At 37.1% G+C, this 18,655-nt stretch overlaps 1 protein-coding gene across 3 annotated transcripts in view; it reads right to left on the reverse strand.

The window, feature by feature from the left end:
- Positions 1–784: 784 nt before the first annotated feature.
- The window catches only part of LIN7A (lin-7 homolog A, crumbs cell polarity complex component), a 217,981-nt gene continuing 200,110 nt past the window's right edge, over positions 785–18,655 (reverse strand). For all 3 annotated transcript variants that reach the window (XM_082350770.1, XM_082350769.1, XM_082350771.1), the window contains 2 exons: positions 13,740–13,958; positions 785–6,074 (listed from right to left, as the gene is read on the reverse strand). In XM_082350770.1, the coding sequence (XP_082206896.1) occupies positions 13,740–13,958 (219 nt within the window). In that variant the 3' untranslated portion in view covers positions 785–6,074. The remainder of the gene's footprint in view (positions 6,075–13,739; positions 13,959–18,655) is intronic.

The following is an 18,655-nucleotide window of genomic DNA, read 5'->3' on the forward strand; positions in this document are numbered from 1 at the left end:
AGTCTTCACTAGAAATCATAATTTTTTTTGATGGGGACCCCTTGGAGGATTTTGAGCAAAGGAATAGCTGCAGGGGGAATTATCAAGCATCAATATATAGGGAAATTTATATGGGTAGACACGGTAATTGGGAAAACAGTTAAAAGCTCACAAAAGTCCTAGTAAAAAGTACTAAATTTCTATTCATAGGTAGGAATATTGAAAATGGATAAGATAGTTGCAAGAGACTTTGTCAAAGTAGAATCTAAGAATTGATGTGAATGGCAAATGAGAAAGATCAGTAAATTTGTACAGAGAACGGTAATATCATTAGTAAAAATAAAAGTATCAAAAGGGAAGGAGAAGTTAAGTATGGTTTTGGACAAAAGGCTTATGAGTTTACTGTTGTATTACGTGTAAAGCTAAACTTTCCAAAATATTATTTGAAGGAGCTAATTAGCTGGTAGTAGGAAAGAATGATGAGGTAATAAAGTTTTCTTAAGAAGACTCCTTGCTTCCACAAATATGAACCAGCATTTAAGTTGCATCATATGCCCATTTAACTGGGAGGGGCCAGAGAGAGAATAAATTTAAATAATGAGTATGATTCCTCTTTCTCAATTTTTGCCTTTCATATTGGTTTTAGAACCTAACCCCTCAATAGCATGACCTCACTGTATGATCTGGAATGGAGAAACACAAGGAACCTAACATCCAAATATTCAGGTGCCTTCAGCATCTAAAAGTCCCTCTACATTCATGCTTTAAAAGAACTTAAATTTGAGAATGAAGACAATAATTCCAGTCTGGTATCTAATACTTTTACTTCCCAGCAGCATATTACCACTTTGGTCAGGTTGAACCACTGCACAATTTTGCAGCTCTTTCAGAAAAATAATGAAAACAATTAGAAAGACAAGATCACATGTAATGGTGAGAAAATAGTACTATGGCCCAATCTTTCCCCATACATGTGGAATATCCTTGATTCAGCTCCACATTGTGTATTTATTACAAGCCCTTATAGCAAGGGATTTTGTTCTTTCAGTTTTGTTTTGTTTTGTTTTTGTAGCACCAAATAGACACAGTGGCTAACAACAAGTAATTCTGAAAAGTCATTGCGATATTTATCACATGTCAGAAATTTTCTGGATCTGTACTTTTATCCATTTCCCTGGCTTGAAATGTTCTTAATGAGGGTAAGCTGCAACTTAAGATTGAGTTCTCACTCTGTTTCTGCCACTGATGTGGTTTGTTGATCATAATACTTTACTAATATCTTTTTATATACTACTTTACAGTTTCAAAGAACTTTTATATACAGTGACCCATTTATTTTACTGACATTTATTTTAATGTAATGATGTCCCCCAAGCCGCAGATAATGCTTAGACACATGAGCTTTTGTGTTATACTGTGTGGGTTCAAATCCCAGTTCCATCTGCTAACTGTGTGACCTTGGACAGGTCACATATCTGTGCTTCAGTTTTCTTGTCTATAAAATGGAACCTACTAAATAAGAGTTGTTGAAGGGATTCAATGATACAGTGTATGAATGTACTGAGCACAGTAGAACTTAGTAAGAGCTAAATAAGTGTTAGTTATGAATAAATTATTACCTACCTCACTGGGGTATAACTATGGTGTTTGGGCACACTGAGCAGCATTTTTGAGTGGCGTGTTTAGAAAAGCAAGTTCACATAAATATGTGCAGAGAGTCTTTCATGTTTTCCATGGGGTAAGGGATTTCATTTCTTCTATTAGCTGTGAAGGAGGATGCATTAGACAGTAACCCTAGTTATTGCTAGAGCAAGTGTTGAGGAGCTCCTCACAGCAAACTCCATGGGGGTGCTGCATCTGTCTTGTTTGCCATTGTATTTCCAAAACCTAGCATATACTAGGTATACAATAAATATTTGTTAGATGAATAAACACATGGAAAAGACTTAGCTGCTATGTGATTAATCTTTAGCTCAGGTACGTTCTAAGAATCAAATAAGAAAGGAGAAGTGATCTTTTGAAAGCAGGAAAAGATTTAGAGATGGTGTCTCCAATTACAATGCAAACCTTAGAGAAAAAAGTGGTTAATATATACTGAAGGACATATTAATAATATGCTTGGTGATATGAATTTTTTTCTTTTTTAAAAATGAAAATATTTTACAAAATTTATAAATGGAGTTCCATGTTTGGATCATCCTTGTCATATAACTCAGGGAGCTTTCATAAATAACTAGAAAAGTTGAGTTTTATTCATTGTAAAAACTCTGAATCCCCAAACATTCCTATCTAAGTGTTCTCAAACCCTTGAAGCCTTTGAAGTAATTGATTCCAAATTCATATATCTAAAAAGTATTTATAAAGAGTCAATTCTGGTTCTAATTATGTAATTCAGAAATTATACTGCCAATCAGGATAATATAAATTGGTGAAATTTTTCAAATTATCAGAAGGCAAAATTCATTTATTTGTCTAATTTCATTCATTTAGTTGTCCATTCATTCAACAAATGTTAATTGAGCGCCTCTACTGTGCTGGCATTATCCCTGATGCTAGGGATACAGCAGTCCACAAGGCGGTTATAGCCCTTTCTCAGGGATTTGATCTAGAGAGGGATGAGATGGGTAGGACTACCCCATGTTTCAGGAGATTTTGCCTTACGTTGGCCTCCCTGAATCCTTAGAGCATTGATTTCTACTTCATGATGCTGTTAAAGCTGGTCTTACTAACAGGCTGTGTCTGTGTGATAAGCACAAACTAGCCAAAAGATGAGAAATTCAAGCATTATTCACACATCCACAAATATCTATAGATGTTAAAAATAATGTAGACAAAGTATTCCAACGTCTCAGAGTCCTATGGGCACAGCTGAGTAAAATGAACTGAGATCAGATCAGTTTGATTTGTCATGGTTGAAAACTGCATTTGTAAATTGGTATAATCCATCTCCAGCCAAGTTCTTCAGAGACAGCCTTGAATTCTTAAAAAGCTCCTGAATGATAGATTTTGTATTTAGATCTTAGCATTGTCTTAAAAGATAGTGGTAGTTCACATAACTAGAGAATTCCCTATTGATTATATGATTGAGGAAGCACAAAATCTGTTATTCTTTCCAAAGTCAATTGTAATTTAAGCTTATTATCTCCCTGTGGATGTTCTATTTCAAATGGCAACAGAATCAAAATGTAAATGCCTCAATGAAAAGGTTTAAGGATTCTTTTACTGAACTATGCTCTGTGTATTTTTCCTTCAAAATCACAGCAGGAAAGAGTTTAGAAAACTCTGGCCACCAGTTAGGTCAAGGGAAAGAATTAAAATTCACCAGGATCACTGATGAATAGTCACAACAGATTTTTCCCCAACTTTTAATATCTCATTTGTTTATAGTAAAGCTTCATGTAGGAGCAACATGATATGTCTTCATTTTAATATGATTTTGGACTTGTCAGTGGCTCTAATATGATCAGTAATAATAAAAGGCATTAATACAAGTTGTGGTCATTTTCTTCCTTTTCCCTCTGGCTTCAGTGAACCTTTAGACAACCACAAGCAGCCTCTCTAAGTCTTAGGGATGGCTACTTTTGACGAAAACTTTAGGGGAAGGCTTAACATTTCAACAACTAGATTTTACTGAAGAAAACTGGCCATCTGACTGGTCATTTGTAAACAGGACTAGTGTGACATGTAATCTGTCCTTAGATGCCTTAGGTGTGATGGATTGCCCCTTCACTTGGACAAACGACTTGGCATACATTTATTAGCACAAAACATTATGCAAATGAAGCATAAAATACAAAGGTTTCCAGAAAACACAAATGTCAGCTGTCTGCCCATTTGACAGTTGCTTCTGTAACACCATGACAATATTTATATTGACATGAAAACATATGATAATTTAATACTAACCAACCACTTACGGCTAAACGAAAACATACCTTAAGCTCCAAATTTATACAGTGTACTGAGATGTGCTGAAATGACCATTTCCTCATCACAAGGATGCAATGATTTCCCTTTATGAGAGTCTGTGGCATAGCCTGAATAGCTTGAATATTTTTCTGTTAAATGATAACTAAAATATATGTTCTATTAAATTTTTCTTATAAAAATGGGAACTACCTCTCTCAAACTGAATACTACTCCCGTATTCTTCATTCATTCCCTTAGTCATGCTTACCTCTTTTGTAACCCTATTTTACATAACATTCAGGGTCCTCACCCTTGCCCCACCCCCACCCCAGTTCTCTCTAGTAAAAAATGATACACGTGTTCAGGAATGGGAATCTGTTACCACGGCAGGACGTTGCTGAAATAGGTGCACCTCCTGGTTTCCTTACTGTTTGTCCTCTGTTGAGTGATGGACTATGAAGAGTAGGCAGAACTTGGTATTGACAACAATACCACCCGACAGGGCAACATGAAACACGTGGGGTAGTTCCAACTGGTTTTATTTTCAAGAACACAGTTCCTAAACTGAGCTTCATAAATTTCTAATTTGAGGGACTCTCTGAAATGTGAAATTTATTGTGTCTTGGGGAATCAGTTTCTTCATTTGAGAAAAGGGACTATTCAAATATTTGCCTCAAGTTTTAATGATCTCCCTAGAATGTTTCAACTGGACATTTATTCTTTCTTCAGGTACATTTGTGTGGCTAAGGTATTTAAGTGCCCAAATAATTATTGCTTCCTGCTAATTCCATAAAGTAAGATCAGACTTATGTGCCTAGATTCACCATAAGTTAAAAGTTATGATCAGTATAGATGATTCTAACAGATCGTTTTACAGTAAATGATACTTTCTGAAAGATGATATCTCACTGTCTATTTACCTACATGAATATGTGTAATGAAGTAGGTATATTTTTACCCTAGAAGCAGCAATATCTTTTCATTCACAATATTAATATCTCTGGTTTCCATATGCCTAATTTTAAGAGGAATAATACTTGTGATCTTATATTGCCAAACATATCTAGTTTATACTTGGGAAAAATCTAGATTTGGTATGACATATATCTGTATATATATATATGCACATCCATAATTTAGTTTTGTAAAGCCCTAAGCTTTAAAATATCAAACAGACTTCTATGACAGCACATCAGTGTAGGTAAAAAGAGTTTAGATTTCTCCAGATTATCAATCAAAAATATAAAAGTAACAAAAAATATTGAGAGCAGGGTTATATATAAATATCATACAAGGATCAGTTCATGAAGCTGGGTCCTTTGCTACTATTCTCTTACCAGATTCATAACACTTGGTAAGAAAAGACCTAAGTTTGTAACAAATACACTCTGATAATATATATTTTGTGGAATAAAAGACATTATATTCTGTTAGACTTAATAAGAATAGATACAAGCAAGACTTAAATTAAAACAAAAAAAAACAGTACTAGAGTTCTCTATCCTTGCTTTTAACTAACTAAAAGTTGAGCTGAAATTGACCACTCTATTAATGCATAATAAAATTCATGGAAACAGAAAATAAAAAGCCAAATGCTTCTAGAACCTGAATTGAGTATAAATATAGTATAATAACTTGCCATTTTCAAGAGGGGAACAGAGGTTGAATTTGCAATTAACTGGAATTCTAATTCAGACAACTCAGCAATACAAACGTGGAACAGGTCCGGGTGAGGGGCAATGTGTAGGTTTCTTTTAAGTGGCGACAACCTTGAACTGATGCAGTTTGAACTATAGCCTAATGAGGGATTTGTTAATCTCTGGAAAAGCTATAGACCCAAGATTCACTTAACCCTGGCCCTGGTGATTTATCTGAAAGTCATGGACTTTATTCTTCTTATTCTGTTTCAGTCTGCAGACTGGAAAACCTCTCCCTTTACACACTGAGAATTCCCACTGCAGTGAATGGAAGGTCTGTGTGTGTAAAAAGCACGTGAGCAGCGGGGGTTCAGCCCCAGAGAAAGAAGGTGTCGAGTTGCCTTGGTAAAGAATTTATACACCACGTGTTCACAGTTTCTTGACAGGTATAATTATCAGTGTTGTCTTTTCCTTTACTATGTGCTGGGATTCTGAAGCACGGTTTCAAACTTGTGACTATTGGGTGTTTGATCAAGTAGCTTCAAGGACCTGAAAGGGGGGGGAAAGAGTGAAGAGAAATCAGTGGTTAGTATTCAACTACAATATGCTAAAAATATCAAAGAAGCATGTGCTATGTGAGAACAGCAAGGATTATTTTGGGTGCTATCATTCATGCACAGCCTTCCACATGTGAAAAAACTGATGTCTGCAAAGGAAGTAATTATCAAATGAGGATGGAAGAGACACAGTTATTCCCTAAGATTAAATTTTAAAAAATCAGTTTGGAAACATTTCAAATGTAAAACATTTCTTCCTTCCAATTCCAGATGACTCTATTTTCCTTCACGGAGGCAAAGAAGAGATAACCTATATTATGACTCTTAGGGTGATTAGTGTTGCTCCTGCTGAGATACATGCAAGCAAAGCCTCTCTCTGATAGGCTGCAAGCACCAATATCCCTTCTGTAAAGCAGATGGTAGGCCTGTCTCTTCTCCCACGAGGTCAGCCAGCCTGACACAGAGTAGAACAGAGTAGGCAGATGCCCCATGTGGTCACATTTGGGAGAGCAGCCTCCCCAAACATTCCCCCAGACCTGTCACTTTTCTACCATTATGGAGTCATTTCTTTCAGAAAGAACAGTGGTTTTCAATCTTTGTTTTTAAAGCTGCAGATATTTTTATTTCAATGAATGCAGAGCACCATATACAAAAAAAAATTTTTTTAACATCTTTATTGGAGTATAATTGCTTTACAATGGTGTGTTAGTTTCTGCTTTTTAACAAAGTGAATCAGTTATACATATACATATGTTCCCATATCTCTTCCCTCTTGCATCTCCCTCCCTCCCACCCTCTCTCTCCCACCCCTCTAGGTGGTCACAAAGCACCGAGCTGATCTCCCTGTGCTATGTGGCTGCTTCCCACTAGCTATTTTACGTTTGATAGTGTATATATGTCCATGCCACTCTCTCACTTTGTCACAGCTTACTCTTCCCTCTCTCCATATCCTCAAGTCCATTCTCTAGTAGGTCTGTGTCTTTATTCCCGTCTTACCACTAGGTTCTTCATGACCTTTTTTTTTTTTTTTCCTTAGATTCCGTATATATGTGTTAGCATACTGTATTTTTCTCTTTCTGACTTACTTCACTCTGTATGACAGACTCTAACTCCATCCACCTCACTACAAATAACTCAATTTCGTTTCTTTTTATGGTTGAGTAATATTCCATTGTATATATGTGCCACATCTTCTTTATCCATTCATCCGATGATGGACACTTAGGTTGCTTCCATGTCCTGGCTATTGTAATAGAGCTGCAATGAACATTTTGGTACGTGACTCTTTTTGAATTATGGTTTTCTCAGGGTATATGCCCAGTAGTGGGATTGCTGGGTCGTATGGTAGTTCTATTTTTAGTTTTTTAAGGAACCTCCATACTGTTCTCCATAGTGGCTGTATCAATTTACATTCCCACCAACAGTGCCAGAGGGTTCCCTTTTCTCCACACCCTCTCCAGCATTTATTGTTTGTAGATTTTTTGATGATGGCCATTCTGACCGGTGTGAGATGATATCTCATTGTAGTTTTGATTTGCATTTCTCTAATGATTAATGATGTTGAGCATTCTTTCATGTGTTTGTTGGCAATCTGTATATCTTCTTTGGAGAAATGTCTATTTAGGTCTTCCGCCCCAAAAAATTTTTTAACGAATTGTTCTGGTTGATGTGAAAGTGTCTGTGGGGGGTAGGTTTGCGATCTGCCTACTCTGCATCAGCACTCTCCAGCCACCAAGCCTTCTAGAGAAATGCCTAAAAGCACCTTGGGCCTAACAGCATGGAAATGAAAGTCAAGCATGAGGCCACTGTACTTCTTCAGGAGTCACCTAACAAGATATTGCATAAAAATATCATCTGCCATTAACATTCTAACTACTGTACTACCGCCACTGTATTACTATTGAGTGCTCACCAATTGCCACATATTTTGTTAAGAGTGTTACATATTTTTTCTTATTTAATCTCCATAACAGACCATTTTCATGAGTCTCACATTGAATAACTTCCTTCAAGTCCCTTAGCTACCAGGTGACAGAGCTACCAAGTGATTGAGTTTTTAATCCATTAACTTATCATAGAGTTACATGTCCTAAGGGAATGGGACTTAGAGCAGATGAATTTTAGTAAGAGTCTTGGGTCTCTGCATCTACCCAGAGGGGGAGGAGGCCTGAGGGATATGCCAGCAGCTGAGAGAGCACTGGGCATCCAAACTGTGCATCACTGAGATGCCCACTGGGAAGAACCACCTGCACCAAATGTTCTCATTATTTCCCTCATTCCTGTGATTTACAGTTGAACAGATTAATGATTCATTTTTTTTAAAAAATAAAAGCCTCATTTCCACATTCGTTTAAATTTTGTTGATCAAATTGCTTTGCTAATTTTTCAGTGAGCCACTGTGGTAGGCAGAATAATGGCCCCTGAAATATGTCCACGTTCTAATCCCCAGAACCTGTGAATATGTTAGATTCCATGGTAAGGGAAATTAAAGTTGTAGATGGAAGTAAGCTTGCTAAACAGCTGATGTTAAAATAGGGAGAGTATCCTGAATTGTCCAGGTGGGTCCAATGTAATTAGAAGTGGAAGACGGTGAGAGAAGAAAGACTCAGGGAAGGGGATGGGATGACAGAAGCAGAGGTCAGAGTGATGCAATGTGAGGACTCGACCGTCACCGGTGGTTTGGAGGATGCGGAATGGAACCAGGAGGCAAGGAATGCAGGCATCCCCTAGAAGGTGGAAAAGGCAAGGAAATGAATCTTCCCCTAGAGCCTCTGAAAGGCCAGTGAGACTGTCTTGGGCTTCTGTCCTACATTATTACAAGAAAATTAATTTGTATTCTTTTAAGCCATTAAATGTGTTTTGTAATTTTTAGGGCAGTAACAGGAAACTAACAGAGCTGTAATGACGAAGTACTTTGAAGCACAGGGCACTGTTTTAGAGGTAAGTGGTGAGGGTTAGCACCAACTCTAAGCAGTGTGAGACTGAATTCCTGGAAAGCTCATGTGAATGTGTCTGTGAGGCGGGATGGGATGTGAAAGGGCAGGTGCCATTGAAGAAAGAGGTAGAGCAGCGCAGCTGTTAAAAGAAAGAGGCTTTGAAGCCCATATCCCTGGGTTTGAATCATGTCCCCATAATTTCTTAGCTGTGAAATAAGTAGACTTTAAAAAATCCTACATGACTCAGTTTCCTTCTTTAAAAAGAGATTAAAATAGTACCTAATACTCATAGGGTTATTGTAAAGATTAAGTAATTCTATATACATGAAGCATTTAGAAGAGTTCTTGGCATACCCTAATTTCTTAATAAATTTTATCCAGCATTATGATTATTATTTCTGGTGCAGTTTTCTGCTTGATAACTCTGGGTTCCTTGAATTCAGTGTTATGAGAGTCGTCCTTTGGGACCTCTCAGTAAGTGGGCTGGCGGTTCTGGCAGTGGTTGCCTGGATCAGACCATGAGGCCCGTGGCTGTGGCAGTGGAAATGGAAGGTATAGAACAATAAATAGCGGATAAAATAAGGGAAGGGGGGGCCTGAAGAGCAAGAGGAAAAAGAAAGTCAGTGAGGCTACTGGCAAAGGCCGGCTGCTTTGTAAATCCGCTAAGATGCAGCCTGTATTTGAGTGTAAATGAATTCTTCACCCCGGATCCGCCAATAGAAGGTCAGAGAAATTAAACAAGCTTTTGGTCTTGACTTCCTCAGAATAGTGACATCTCAAAAAGTATTCCTCCTCCTTCTTACTTTTATTCTTTGGGAATCTGAGTGAAATATGGATTTATATAAGTCACACTTTTAAAAATGAGATGCTGGGCTTCCCTGGTGGCGCAGTGGTTGAGAATCCGCCTGCCAATGCAGGGGACACGGGTTCGAGGCCTGGTCCGGGAGGATCCCACATGCCGCGGAGCAACTAAGCCCGTGCACCACAACTACTGAGCCTGCGCTCTAGAGCCCGCGAGCCACAACTACTGAGCTCGCGTGCCACAACTACTGAAGCCCGCGTGCCTAGAGCCCATGCTCTGCAACAAGAGAAGCCACCGCAATGAGAAGCCCGCGCACTGCAATGAAGAGTAGCCCCTGCTCGCCGCAACTAGAGAAAGCCCACAGGCAGCAACGAAGACCCAATGCAGCCAAAAATAAAAATAAATAAAACAAAATAAAATAAATGAGATGCTTATGGGGTGGGGGACAAAATAGGTGAAGGGGATTAAGAGGTACAAGCTTCCAGTTATAAAATAAATAAATCATGGGACAATGTATAGCATAGGGGATATAGTCAATAATACTGTAATAACATTGTATGGTGACAGGTAGTAACTAAACTTATTGTGATGATCAATTTATAATGTATATAAATGTCAAATCAGTATGCTGTATGCCTAAAACTTAATAATCAAAGCCAACTACACTTCAGTAAAAAAAGAAAAAGACAAAAAATGCTTAAAGCTGAATAAATGTGACACTTTCTCAAAAAAAGTGGGTACAGTATTAAAAAAAAAAACCTATATTCAAATTATCTGCTTAGGTTTCTGTAATGTAATTATGTAGTGATCATATTTACTACATTTAAGAAATGTAGTATATTCTTCCTGATTAACAAAGATGGAAGTTAGGGAAAAAGACAACTGAGATTCACTTCAGGAGAAGTTTAAAATTAAAAGTAGGCATAAGACACGTTTTCCACACACTACTTGCATTCAACCTATTTTCCATCTGTATGCACCACTGACCATTGCTAGTTACTTAATAACTTCTACCATCTCAGACAAAATATTATTTCTAATTTATAGAACAGAAGTTACATTTCATGTGATAAATAGTAAGACAATATCTGACAAGTATTTTTGCTTTACATGGTCTTTGCTTGACTTGTCAAACTTAAAAAAAAAAAAAATCAGAGATCTGTTCAAAGTAAATAGTTTCAGATCTCTTCTCAAAAGCAACCACAGTATGAGTTAGCAAGTGTAACAAATCCCATTTAATCCTTAAAAAATCTAATTAATTAAAAGTTGAACAAGAGCTAATGTAGGTCTCTTTGACTGAATCCACCATAAAATCCATGGATGACATGACTGAGTTGTACCTTGCTTGTACTTGAAATGGTCACTACAGTTTCATCTCAAGGGTCCATGATCCTGTGTACTACAAGTGCTGTCTTGGCAGGCATAGATATAAATTTCATGTTCACTTAAACAGAGCTTTACCATATCCTGTGCAAGAAATAAACATGGTTTTAAATGCCTTTTATTAAAAATGTTACTCTTCGATAATGAGACAGTAGGAAATTCTCAAGTGATTTAATGAAGACTGATGGAACAGAGAAATGGAATTGACTATATGGCCCAGCAGTATTTATGGCCAAGTTGTATCCTTCCAAAGATGACTGAATGAGCGTAAATACTGGAAGCTTTTAGTAAGACCTCAGAAGTCAGAATGGCAACACACTTCTTTTAAAACACTTTAAAACAATTTTACTATGGGCCAGTGTGGTAAAACAATTTAGGAGAATTGGTACAAGTCTGTATTATTGAGAATGGAAGAAAGAATGAGTTCAGGAAAAGAGTGTCAATGTTTGACTGAAGAATACTGGATTGTTATTATTAGCAAAAAGACCTTTGCAAGGATTCTGAAAGTACAAATGTGAAGTACCTTTATGTTTGAAACGGATTAGAGAGAAGAAGGATACGGACAAAATGACTTGTCTGTATGCATCCAAATCATTCCGTCATCCCAGTCCAAACCACCATATCTCTTGCCTGGACTCCTATATAATAGTCTCCTAATTGGTCTCTGTTTTTACTCTTACCCTGCAATAACCTATTCTCCCCATAGCAGCCAGAGTGATTTTTTTAACACATAAATCATGTCACTCTTTTGCTTAAAAACCTTCAGTGGTTTCCACTGCAATAACATCTAACTTCCCTAAGCAGTTTAAAAAGCTCTCTATAACCTGGCCCCCATCTATCTAACTGTCCTTTTCACTCTTTATTGCCTAACTACCTCAGCTTTCTTTCTATTCCTCAAACGTCAAATAGGCTCACATCTGCCTCAGAGCTACTGTACTGGCTATTTCCTCCTCTTCTTATGCTCATTTCCTGGCTTCGCATTGTCATTCAACCTCAGCTTAAATGTTACCTCCTTTGAGGGGTCTTCCCTGATCACCTCACAGAAGGTCATCACCTAGCCAGTCTCTATCAAAGTACACTATTTAACTCTATATTTTTTATCTACTTGTTAATTAACTATCTCCTCCAACCAGAATGTAAACACCATGACAGCAAGGATTTTGCTCTGCTCATGCTGTTTCTACAGCCCATTGAACAGTGCCTTGCCCATCACGGTAACAAATAAATATTTATTGTTAAATAAATGTAGTTTTTAGAATGGAATGTAATTTTAGATAAAGACACCAAACTGTGATATATATATAACAAAACTAGCAGGCTATAAAAGAAAGATAGTTGAATCCCCAGAACTCTCTGAGAATAAATCCCATACTCTTTTTACTTCCCCATGCAGCTTCTTTTCATGAGTGGCACAAAAAAGTTGAAAATCTCTTCTCAAATCCAGTGTGTGCAAATAGTAATCTGATATTGAATGAGTTAAAACCACCATTACCCATTGTCATCTTTCCAAGAACGTTTGAACCTCATTTCAAATACACATTTGCAGACATCATAGTGTAGAGGTATATAACAATATGAACTGTCTCTTCCAAAGGATAGCAAGGAAAATTTATATAACTCCAGAATTTCTGATGTTGGCAGATGAAATACTTGGCAAAATAAGAAGGGAAAATAATTCTATGCTACTTGTAAGTGTGGTTGTGGGGAATCCATTGAAGCTATTGCAGCTTCATATCATTCATCTAAAAAATGGTGTTTTAGTGATACTTACTGTGAAGGGTTTTTTGAGGATTAGGAATAACATGTGAGAAGAGCCTAGCACATAACAGGCACTTCAGAGATGGTGATTCTCACTCTTAACATTTTTTCTTGAATTTTCTCCTTTTTTTTTTTTTTTGAATTTTCTTAAAAACATGTAGCAAAACCTGATTTAGCATTCTTTGTCACAAAGTGGAATTCAGAAAAAGGCAGGTGTACCTTAGACACATTTTAAGTGAGCACCCAGAGAGAATTTCAGAATCTCTCAGAGCATAAACGCTGGCAGGTCCCTACTTCATTCTTTTCAGTGGAGCAGTTTTCTAGTAAACTGTTTCAGTATTCTAAAGGGGATCTTCCCCGCATCAGTACTATACGGTTTAGTCTGTACACTGTGCAAAGGCAACTGGCCAAGGAGGTGAGGGGGGCTGGGCTCTAGCCCACACTCTTGTCATATAGCCATGTGCCTGAGGATCTGGGTTTGCACAGAGGCTGCATTTTTGTAATTTGTATAAAGGCATCATATAGTGTATACCTGGCCCTCCTAAAGAATATCATTTTTCAAAAATATCTTACATTGGCAGGGAATATGGCTGAATGACACATAAAGTAAGCAACTGTCTTGTTTATATTTTCTGAGGTCATTTTTTTTTATTTGTTTGATTTTGTTTGGATTATTAAATCTAGTAATTATGTTCCAGCTGTCTAAGAAACTATATTTAAAAAAACAAAAAAAAAACATGTAAGGGACTTTCCTTGTATAGAAGAAGGCACCTCTTACCTATGACATGTGGTTTTGCTGTGTTTGTTGCTGCCGCTGCTGTTGCTGTTGTTGAATTAGCAGTTGTTGCTGCTGCCGACGCCGGGCTGTCCGTAGCTTTTCAAAGCGAGCCTCCATTTCTTCCAAAACTTTCGGGGTGTATCGGACCACCAACTTGACGCTGTCCTTAGCAGCCTTGAGTAGTTCCACAGCTTTCTCATGGTGTTCTCCTTCCACACTCTGAAAAGACAGTGACATTTCTTAAAGGGGAGAGTTTCCATGTTCTTTTCTTGAGAGCCAAATGTGAAATTAATATCATAGTACAATCCTAGTCTGAAATTTCAAGAAGATATGGCAAATGAGATGTATTGCCATTGTTATTATTTATTACATTTGTAGCTGAACCGTGGGCAGGTTAGGCTGCACTAGGGTACAGGATGGATTGAATGGAGGTTCAAGTTAGGAGGGTGAGAAACAGTGAAGAACTGAACGATAACACTAACATTTAGAATGGAATTTCTAAATTTCACCTGGAAGAGTAAATGCACTAGTCTGGACACTTCGGAAAAAATTTAAAAAGAGTAACGAATGGGGACTTTGCCTATCTGATATTAACATTTATTAAGAATCTACAATGCTTAAAGCAGTGTCTTATTCGTGTAGTAAGGAACAGTAGAACGAAACAGAGTCTAGGAGTAGATCCATCATATATAAATCTTGATTGTATGATAAATGTGAAATTTGGACCAAAGGGGAAAAGGACTGTTAAATAATGATGCTGAAACAACTAAAATAAAGCACAGGTCAGTGTTCATCATCTTGCAATGCAAAAGGAATTCTTAAGTAAAAATACCAAGAAAACCCCCCACAACAATCAGATTTAAAAATGGTCAGTTTCTATGTTTCACACACCATGAAAGGTCAAATAACAAACTATAAAAAATATTTTCAATACACGACAGTCAATTTGTTAATATTCTTCAAATGAAGAGCTCTTACAAGTCAGTAAAGATCTAAGCAAAATAGGCAAGAGAATTCATGGACAAATAATAATTTTTAAAATGCCCAATAAACCTATGAAAAAATGTCCAAGATCCCTAATAATTAAAGAAATATAGATGAAAAAATATTTCATTTTTAATTAAAAAATGGTAAAGATGTATTTTTAAATATGGTGTATTGACAAGGATGTAGGGAAAAGGTACTCATATACTGTTAATAATATAACACAAACTGGTACAGTTTTTCTGGAGGGCACTATTGTTATGCATTGGATAAACCCTTTATAAATGAAGATTTTTACTTTCAGGAAAATTTACTAAGGATATAATCAGATATGCACACATACCTATAAGATAGATGTGATGTGACAGAAAGCAAAAAATAAATCAATTCTTGGCTTTTGAGTTTCAGAAATACTCTTTGAATGTCATGGCACAGACAGTAGTTGGGGAAACTATGTTTACTATAAGTAAACTCAAAGAGGCTCCTCCCAACCCTTTTAAGGTTTCTCCAGGTTGGGATTAGGGAGTAGTAAAAGAGAAGAAAAGTTGTAATCAGACATAATAGAACCCTGAGAAAAGGAGGCAGTCCTTCCCTTTCAGCTGACCCCCAGGGTAGATGACATAACTCCTATTTTATAGGATCCAAGCGCAAAGGCCTTTTTTACTTGCTTCCTGGGTAAAGCTCGGGGGAGAAACGTGTGTGATGTGACAGATAGGGACCGAGATAAGCTTAAACACTGCCAGAATACTGAAGAGTGGCACTGAAGTGGCAGAGAAGGCCACCCAAAATTGGTTGAGATTACATTTTCACAAGCCAAGGAGAAGGGGGGCTAAAATGAATATTATCTTGAGTTACAAAAAATAATTTGCATTTCAAGCACACAAATTATATCTTGAGATTCCTAATTACGACTATTATACAGATTTGGAGACTTAAGAATTGTGTTCCATTCTGTCATTTGCTTCAGCGAGGTGGATGTGGACTGCAGAAAAAAAAGGCTTTGAACTTAGCAATGAGATAGCCATTGGTGGCCTTCAGTCATTTGTCTGAAAACCAGGCAGATGCTAGGTGTTTAAGAAATGACTGTGGAGAGCCCTGGAGGCAACTTATATAACCACTCCTCTGCCAAGTCTGGGTTAAATAGAGAGCAAGGGGTTATAAATAGCTGTTGAGCGGAGTGAATTTTTATCTGTGGCTGAAGCCTAGGAAAATAGGCTTATTCACTGATTAATTTATTCCTTTAATTATTCACTCAGTCATTGACTTGGACACTCAACAGATGTTTATTAAGCATTTATTTTACCAGTCATGTTCTACTAAGTTCTCTGGAAGAACATGGACAGGGGAAAACTTTGACAATTATGTACAACATAAACTCTGTTTTCAGTGTGCTTGTAATTTCTTTGTAATTTGCCCCAAGGTGAATTGTTAATGTATTAACAATTAATGTATGGAATTCTCCTTTAAAAGGAAAACTGGGTGATTTGCTTGTTCATACCCTTCTCTCTAGTTTCTTTTCTAATATTAAAACTTACATGTTTATATGTTTTAATAACAATGGTTCACCCGTTTTCTAGGCCAGATGATTAGTCTCCAGACTTCTTTTTGGCTTTTGTTCTATTTGCTTTCATTTAATAGGCTTGGAAATTCTAGGCCGGACCTTTGGAGGCCCATTATCCCAGTTTAGGCACTCTGCCTACTATTTAGAGTTGCCACAGGAGGGCTGTGGAACTAATATATGGGACCATCAGGCTCTCGCCATAGAGAATGGCTGAGAAACACGGCTGATGTGCCGTACTCAGACCTGCAGAACTGGCAGGGTTACCTCTCTCACCCCCAGCGCTGCTCTCCCCAGTAAGTTAGCAACTGATAAAAAGCAGACTCCACGGTCTTTGAATCCAGAATTTTGCCTCAATGTTCTATCTTTGGTTTAGACGGTGACTCATATTCTTTCGGGCTCGGCAGAGTTAACAGGTCTCCTGGTCTGACTCTACCTTTTCACTCTGTCTTTCCCACCAGGGCACAGAACCCACATGGGATCTGGGCAGAGCGTCACACTTCTTCATTTCTACTACTAAAAATGCTGTGTTAAAAATAATACAAATTATATGATTAAGCAGTATAGTAGAAACTAAGAGGTAACTCAGAGATGTGAAGAAATATAAGCATGTTTATAAGACTACCATTTGAAACACTCAATAACTTTGTTTTTGAAATTGTTTTCAGAAAAATCTTGAGGATTATTCTGGGTGGCTCTCTTTTTCCACTGGCTTTGCCTACTTTATAAATACTTTGGGGGGCACATGTTTGTCTTCTTAAGCTATAATTGATCTCTGGAGTGCTTTTAGTCCTTCAGTATAACTTTTTAATAAGAATAAGGCAGTTTTCTCTCCTTTCTTTCCCTTTTAAAGTAAGAACAAAAAAGCAGACAACCTTTCCATGGAGTTCCTGTTCCATGCATAAAAAAAGCTATCTGATCAGTTAAGGAAGGTATACACGCTGAGGAACAAACACCTGTCAGCAGGTATTCCCTTAGCCCTGAAAGTTTATCATTTATTCCTACTTTTGACTTAGTCTCTCTCACTCTTAATGAAACTATGCTTCATTTCAAGCTAAATATTTAAAACATGTTTTGAAATATAATAGTTTATTTGTAAACAGTTAAGCTTTCTATTACAGATATATGTATGTGTATACACACACACACACACACACACACACATCCTCCTGATTCAGGAATTGTCCTTTATAACAATTAGCTCAGTCTGAGCAGTCACTGAAAACCTGTAACACCAGCTTTTCACATAGGATGAAAACGTGGCCCTTATGTGATTTGAGGAGACCAAGGAAAACTTCCAATTACAAAGTGAAATTCCCTCCTCTATTAAAAAACCCTGAATTTTATACTTCCCATAAGAGCTTTCTATACTTTCTAAAAGAAATTCTGTAGTTTTAGATTTCATCCTCTTGCTTTAAGAGTTTATTGTACCTATTGCAATTTGAGGAAGTCATTAGCATGGATTAATTTAACAAGGCTTTCCAACAGACATCTGGTAAAAGTTGGATGTCATTAAGGAGGTGAGGGGTGGTGAGGAAGGCATGGGGGTATACTAGGTATCCAGGAAATTTAGACCAAAGAGAAGTGGTCTGAAAAAAGAAAAGCCCCTAAAGAGAAATATTACCTACTCCATAGTAGTGCCTAGTCTGGCCATGAGCCTTTACCAAAGTAAATTAAAATGCACAGGAAGAATGGACATTACCATCCTGAAAATATTTCTTTCCCCTGCTAAATTTTTAAAAAACACACATAGAAATCAAAATGAAAAGCAGAGTTCAAGTGGTTTTATTAATGTTACCATTTCCAAATGCATAAATACAAACTAATAAAATACTAAACTGAAGAAAAACCATAAGAACTGGATCTTCTAAAATGTTAATATATAAAGGAATATATTTTCATTCAGGAAGCTGGGAAAAATGATCTCAGTAAATAACCAGATGCATACTTGTTTCATTAGTAATCTCATGCAGGAGTAGTAAGCCCCGGGAAATTTTAAAGTTAGTTACTTTGATGCAAATTTGGCAAGTCAGTGGCTGATAAATGAACCAACTTTTAAACATTGTTGCATTCTGATTTTTCAGTAGTTTTTTTTTCCCCCCCCACACAATGTGAGTTATCAAAATGGCCGCTATTTCTTGGTACACTCGATATCTTGGTTGATTAAGAATTCCCTCTAATAAGAGAGAACTTTGGATTACACTGCATACATGAATTTGCTCACAATATGTGCTCTCTCCCCTGTTATAGAAAAACCAGTTGTTAAATTTTGACCTTGGCTAGACCTCAGATGGAAGAGATGCCTGCCCTGGAAAGGGATCTCAATATCTGTGCACAATCAGTTGCCCAATGGCCCATGCCCAGGTCTTCATGT

Source organism: Balaenoptera borealis (genome assembly GCF_965194805.1).
Source record: "Balaenoptera borealis genome assembly, chromosome: 13".
Taxonomy (NCBI): Eukaryota; Metazoa; Chordata; class Mammalia; order Artiodactyla; family Balaenopteridae; genus Balaenoptera; species Balaenoptera borealis.